The 7,205-nt window shown below is 38.8% G+C and overlaps 1 protein-coding gene across 6 annotated transcripts in view; it reads right to left on the reverse strand.

Moving 5' to 3' along the window:
• LOC103622910 (PDZ and LIM domain protein 5) overlaps nucleotides 1-5,876 on the reverse strand; it is a 56,787-nt gene extending 50,911 nt beyond the window's left edge. For 4 of the 6 annotated variants that reach the window (XM_017745124.1, XM_017745125.1, XM_017745126.1 and 1 more), the window contains exons 1-2: nucleotides 5,775-5,876; nucleotides 4,108-4,493 (exon numbers count right to left, since the gene is read on the reverse strand). In XM_017745124.1, coding sequence (XP_017600613.1) covers nucleotides 4,108-4,493; nucleotides 5,775-5,840 — 452 coding nt within the window. In that variant the 5' untranslated portion in view covers nucleotides 5,841-5,876. Of the gene's footprint in view, nucleotides 1-1,477; nucleotides 1,495-4,107; nucleotides 4,494-5,774 lie in introns of all 6 variants that reach the window. The other 2 variants (XM_017745128.1, XM_017745127.1) reach the window with 2 other exon arrangements.
• Nucleotides 5,877-7,205: the final 1,329 nt, after the last annotated feature.

The raw sequence follows: 7,205 nt of genomic DNA on the forward strand, positions 1-7,205 counted from the left end.
CCTACAGTAACCCACAGGCTATTATCAATCCTTGCACTACTAGACTTGCAAGAATATAGGATTTAAAACCTTTGATTCCAGTAAGTGATGTAAAGAATGTGTAATTGCACTGGTCAATTTGGGGAAAGGGAACAGAAGATTCAAATTATATAAATTACTCCTAAATTCTACATTTGTTATTCCAAAGCATTAATCTGTTAATTTATCCTAATCTGTAAATTAATCCTCTAAGTGTACATTTATTTTTACATAATTTACAGAAGGAAAACTCTGAAAAACTAGCTCCTAGGACATAAAATTTCTAATCATTATTAAAAATCAAAACCCAACAAAACTTTAAAAGTGAAAGCAACTTTCATTTTTGGCACTATCTCCTCACTGTACTTTTATGGTTCAAAGTATTTCTGGGGAAGAAAGGTGGAAGTATGAGTGAGGAATGATGTTAACTGTTAACAAGTAAGAATTAGGCCCGTTCAATGAAATGCATTAGTAGAAACTTAAGCTTTACAAAAATACTTAATACTTGAAAGAATGTGAAAGGTACAGTACAAAATTATATCAAAAGATTGAATTTATTGACAGACAGTATTAGTGAAGTGCATGTATCACATATCAAAGTTACTAAGAGAGAAAAAGGTATAGAAACAAAGGCAGCAGTAATTCCAGGATGGAGAAGAGAGAAAAATGAAGTAAAGCATCTTAAACAGTTAATAGCAAAAATGAAATCTGAAAGTTAAAGCAGTAATTAAAGGTGTGGAAATACATGAAAATGTAATTTTTTACATGAAGTTTACTGCATTCTAGCAACTACCCCAGTGAAATAAGTAGTCTTTCACATTTATTGAAAGTGGTACGAAGAAAAAAATCCCGATGACTTCTCTTGTCCTACTGGTCTCCTTTCTAAGGCTTAAGACCCTACTAGTAATGACTCACTGAGGCAACAAGGTGGTGCCAGAGACAAAGGAAAATTCAATCAGACAGGCTCTGCTTTACTCAGCCTTGAGGCACGGCAAGAAAATACAAGCCAATAAAACCTCAATCATTTACCATCCTAATAAGCACAAATCACAGTATATGGACGTTAGTTTTACTTTTCCTGTATGAATTCAGAATTCAGCCCCTCATTCCACAGTTCTCAAAGCAATTTTATTTTTATACTGTATTTCACCACTTACTAGTTGTATTACCAACACCAGTGAACCACAGTCGCACCAAGAATTTATCAGTACACACAAACACCACACGAATGATTTGTAGAATAAAAATAAGCTGCTAAATGTAGCTCAGTGAAAAGCAAAATCACATCATGTCCAATGCAGATAAAAATAATGTATTACACTAAGAAAAGCTGAAGCTGTTTTGCAAAATTTAAATATAGAACTCTGTAAGAGCTGTAATTTTGCAAAACAAGAATACATGCTGGTTATTCCAATAGGAAAAATAACCATAATTCAAGTCCAGTGCTGTTGATACTAACTTTGTCGCTGCTGCTATCTGCAAGGGAAAAAAAAAAGTATTTGATGTGTTAATGAATTCTTTGCTTCTTAAAATAGTACAGGAGTTTCCAGATCCAAGCTCTGGTAAAGCCATGTATCACGTAAGTCAAACTTATAATCATCAAGAGAACCTACAAGAGAAAATTTTAACCCAGCTGAACTTAAACTGAGTGAAGCCTATGGACATCTTACCTCTTTTAAGCAGCAGGCACATCTTCATGCAAGAGCTGGCAAGAAGGTCTTGATAAAAGTGCAATTGCACGCAGGCTAGTGAAGGCAAATTGCTTGCTTTCTAAGGCAGAACTAAACAAGGGAAATAAAACTTCCTTTCCCGTCCTGAAGTCAAATAGTTTATATCCTGAATGTTTTTTGAGGGAAGCCAAGAGGAAGGGAGGAAACTGTGAGTATAACAAGGTGCAGGTCTAAAGAACTGCATTTGCTAAGCAGTGCCATCTACGAACAAGGTACAAGTTGGTTTTTTCATATGTTTTGAGAAAACAAATCATACAAAACACAGAAGAAAAACGGAATTTATTTCAGACGCGTCAATTATTCCAAACTTCAATGATTCTGATATTTTATGGATGTCACTGATAAAATTTTAAACAGGGAGATATTTAAGCAGCACTGTAGACATTTAACTTTTCTATGTAAAATTAAGCAGCGTAGGAGCAGACCAAGATAACCACCTTAGCGGGTTTTGTCTGCTTGTTTTTGTTTCGTGCCTTTGGACTGCAAGACACTTAGGCAGCCCAAACACAATATGGGTAGTTTATTTTGCAGTAAGAAAGACTGCAAAATAAAGTGGGTTTTTACAGCTCTGAAATGTTTTCAAACTTTTCCAAACTAGATCTGCAAGTCTGACAGTGACACAGGGATTTCTTCACCCCTCAGCTGTGATTATTCATCCACTTTGATGGTATTATTCATCCTCTAAGTAAGGTAGGGCACATAGCAGTGCTCACCCAGTCATCCTATCTTGATTGTAAAATGCTTACTCTATGCCTGCAGCACTTCCTCTCAGAAGACTTAATTTTGTTGCTATTGTTCCTCTTTTTCAGTACTAATTGCTGCTTTTGAATACTCCTTACACAGTTATTTGCTAAAACAGTATTCCTGGAAAGATAAGAAAAGGTTGGCCAAAGTGTATTCAACAACTGCACCAGCAGCGAGCAAGTCCTTGGGATCTCTCAATTTCAGCCCACTTTATGCAGACTGGATTCCTGCCATCATCTGTTTAAGAAAGGGCTGGAAGTTACCGTGACTACAGTGCAATATAAAATGCATACAGGCTGCATTATGAGTCCACATATGGAAAATGTTCATACTACAATATGAAGGGAATAGGTACCTAAAGAAGTATTTTTTTCACCCCTTAAGAAAGTGAACTGACACTGCAATTTATTCAGTATTTTAGTTGGCATGGACATTTACCTCTTTGTAGGGCTCTTTATATGCTTTATATATTGAGAGAATATCAGAGGAGAGAGGCACAAAGCCTGTTCTTCCAGCGCCTTTCTTTTGTGGGATGGGAAATAGTAACCACAGCTTTTAGGTTTTAAGCCCAGGCTAGGTTCTTAAAACTGAAGAGAAACCTACAGGTCCCCTCCTGCCCTTTTTATTACTTAATTCAAGTGCTGGACACCACTGCTGGTCACAGAGGCCAACTGGCATGGGACTGCTCATGCCCAGCCTCCTCCTCTCCCTGCAGCACAGCAGGCACTGGGAACCTAGGGTGCTACAGCTCCCAAGCCCTGCCCAGGAATTTCTGGGAGAGCCCAAGGCATCCCCAGCCAAAATCTTGCGCAGGTCTTGAGTTCCCAGGACTGCTGCTGGGCTTAATTTAGTTTACTAATCTATTGTTTACTAGTCTAGATGGTACACCATGATAAAGGCTTTTATGTCTCTTACATAAACGTTAAATGTTCAGTCTCTGATGCCTACTTTAACACAAACAATTATTTGAATAAGGAAATTACTCACATTTTAAATCTGCATTGCTTGTTTAGGGTAAAATGTAAAGTTGATGTATTTACACTATAGCATTGCAAAAAATGAGCTCATCCTCAACAGCTTCCTTGCACACATCTTAAAGGTTCTCCTGTGTTGTGCAGAGAATTAATGACACATCTGTCCCTTGGCCTCCCTTCTGGGACCTTTTGCCATTGGTTCTGCCAGGGTCATGGTTGGTCTTCCAGAACGTCTCATTCCTGGCCATCACAGCAGCCCACTGACCCTTCTTGACAGACTGCTCTGCATTTTTGAGTGCCTGCTGCTTTCAGTCACCTTAGTGGGTGTCAAAATACACAGTGCGACATTGAAATTAATACCAGGCTTGTTGTAAGGTCTAGAACATGTGGTGATAGAACACATCATGTAAAGCATTCCATGGTCCTTGCTCAATTTAGCTGTGACACTGTATAAACTGACGTGCCACACATGAGAAAAATCATCACCAGAAGTCTATCTGGGCCCTCTGAAGCAACACTTTTAAAATAATTCCTGAGAGATCAGCTACTGAGGATTAAGCTGTGTTTCCTTAGCCCTCAAACAAGCCCGGCTTTTTTCCTGTGAGGGAACACCCTCACAGCAAAAAAAAAATCCCACCTACCCATTTTGCTGTTTACTCTCCCCCTGGTTCTCTCTGCCTCCTCGTCGCGGCCCCTCGGCTGCGTCCTGGGCGCCGTCGGCGCTCGGGGCGGCACCGTGCTGCCGTGGGACAGGAACTGCAGGTTTAGGAGCGCCCGGCACAGGCGGCCACGGCTCAGCGTTAGGCTTGGTGTTAACATGCACTCCGGGCACGGCACACGGGGATGCGGCCGACGCCTGCGCCGGCGTGAAGGCGGAGGACGGAGATGGGATGGAGGTGACCTTGGAGGAGGTTACAGCTCCAAACGGCCTCGGTGTCTTATTGAAAGCCACGCTGGCTGTGGCAGTGACTTTGGGTGCAACAGCAGAGGCAATGGGCACAGGCTTAACTACTTCGGTAGGTTCTCCCTATGTGGGATGAAAAACAAAACAGAGACACACAAAACCACGGCAAACGCATGCACATTCCTCAGCAGGGATTTTAGCTGCTCTCGGGGGAGATGACCCACCTAGCATGAAGCACAGAAGCAAGCTTTACCAAGACTGCAGCCATGAAATGTATGGAAAACAACCCGAGCCGTGCATTTGGGGAGGAGGAATGATCCAAACATGCACAATCCATATGAAATTCCACAATGCTAACTCCTCTCAGCATATCCAAAACACACACTCCACAAAACAAATTGACAAGAAACTGAAAACCAGCAAACTTTTGCAAAACCCAACGGGTAACTCATGTGGAAAAAAATAGAGTTTTTTAGAAAAATCCACATTACACATCTCAAACCCAATTCGAGATATGCACTTTCCCCATCCACAAATGGAATGTGCAAGTGTTCACATACTATACACACTGATCTGTTGGTAAGACCTTTAAAAGCAGAATGAGAGCACACTGATGCTCCCCAATGTTTCCACGGACCCTTGTCAGATCAGATCAATACACTCAAGAAATCTGATTTTGTTTGGTTGGGCTTTTTGTGCTGGGAATCACACCACAAAATGTTTTAACATTGTGGTTCCCAACATGTGGCCTTTAAAGGTCATGGTCAGCAGAACAGTAATATACTACCCATTATTTATGTCCACTGGAGAGGATTTTCAAGTTCAGGCTATTTATAAGTACTTTCAAGCTTGCAAACAGCATTTTTATCAAAATGGGGATTTTAAAACTGCTGCATAGAATAAAATATTAGAAGAACAAATAATTCTCCAGGGATTTAAGGAAAGTGAGGGGAGTTGTTCTCTGAAATTGTAGTATTTGTATAAGCTTCTCTCACATGCCAGGAAAGATTTCAGTGTCCATTAAAATAAACAAATCCCCACAAAAAATTTTTAAAAATTACTGCTGAAAAAATTCTACCTGCTTCTGTTTCTCTCTTAGGTACAGAGGGAAAACACCAGCAACATCTTTAAAAAAAAAAAAAAGTTCCAAGAGTTGGAGAATAACATTTATTCACCTTTTTCTTTTCTTCTTGATAATCATTTCCAGGTCTCTCCATTCTTTTTGTAGGAGGGGGAAAAAAGTAATCAAAGATCCAAATGCTGCAATACTCTTAATGTAACATATGGGAAACAAGCATGTTATACTGAAATTTTGAATGACAGTGCTTATCAACAACAGGGTTTGACAGATGGGTATCAGTTAGTGCCACATGCTACATTTCTTGGTTCTGATGAAGAACATACCTTTGGCACATGAATAAGATCTGGTTTTTGTATAGAAGACACTCTGGAAAAGAAAAACATAAACATAATTGTAAAAACCAAATTCTTTAAAGTTTAAGCATTTCCCACTTCTAATCACCACATCTACCCACAGATAGATAAAATATTTAATTTTGTTTCCTCTAAAGGAAACAAGTAGTATTCAAGTTAAATTTACAACACTATTGTTAATACAAGGAAAAGGCAAAACCAAACGGAATTAATTTGTCCAGATACAGTGTTAGGAATTCCAGCATCTAGCATCAAGTACTATTAGATTTATAAATTCATAATTCTATATCATCAGTTCAGAGACTTCAGCTCCAATCTGCTTTCTGTTTTCCATTCTTTCACAAGAAACTGTCACATAACTCCAAAGCTCTGGTCAGATAAATGGCATTTTAAACAGTGCATAGCCGATATACAGGCTTAAAACGGAACACTTCCTTTTAGAACAACACAAATCCTCCCGAAGAACTTGGCAAATTAAATAATACAGGAACTTTTTACACAGTCTTTGGTTTTCAAAAATAAGGTTAATGTCACCTGAATTCTACAGTAGATGGCAAAAAAATTTTCTCCCAAACAATGGACACATTGAAACTACCATGGAATGGTGGGAAAGGAAGGAAGCATGGCAATGAAAAGGATTAAGTAGATAAAGAATTGACAGATTTTGTAATACCTAAATTGAAACGGCAATGTAGGTAAAAGGCATTTCAGTCAACTGGGGTTTTTTTCAGATTTGCATAGACTTATATGCAAAAATACACATGCATACACTAAAATAAAAATATATTAAAAACCCAGCAAAAAAATCTGATACAGTAACATTTTGTTTTCAAACATTGCTGCTGATACACTTGAGTGTTTTCATGCTATTCTGGCAGAAAATTGGCCTTTTGACACTTTTAAAACATTTGTGGCCATATTTAGTTGCTGCTCAGATAAGCAGTCACCTTTAATGATCCAAGAACCAGCAATAACACCCTGCCTGAAATCAAAAAACCCTGATTTCCAATGCATCTTCTGAACAAGGTTTTGAAAAGCTGCAGTTGGACTCATTTCCAAAAGACAATTTGCTAGGGAGGCAAAAAGGTTCCTTAATTGGAAATCAGCTAACAGAGGCTACAGTTTTAAAAACACTTCTACTGTATGAACCAGCTTTTCAGTTTTTACCAGGAAAACATGGAGAGCTACAATTGAATTACATACACTCGTTCCCTTTAACAACCCTTTTTTTTATTTTCCATTTTCTCCTCTTTTTTTTTCTGCCCCTTCTTTTAACTATTTTGTTCACAATGCTTTTTCCTTCCCTCAGAGTCATTTGGCCCTCACGGCTCATCGGATTCCAGCAACAGGAATCCTGATGCAGGTTCAGTATGTAGCTTACAAAAAAGGGAAATATATATA

The sequence above is a fragment of the Corvus brachyrhynchos genome, unplaced genomic scaffold, assembly GCF_000691975.1.
Source record: "Corvus brachyrhynchos isolate BGI_N302 unplaced genomic scaffold, ASM69197v1 scaffold249, whole genome shotgun sequence".
In the NCBI taxonomy this organism is placed as follows: Eukaryota; Metazoa; Chordata; class Aves; order Passeriformes; family Corvidae; genus Corvus; species Corvus brachyrhynchos.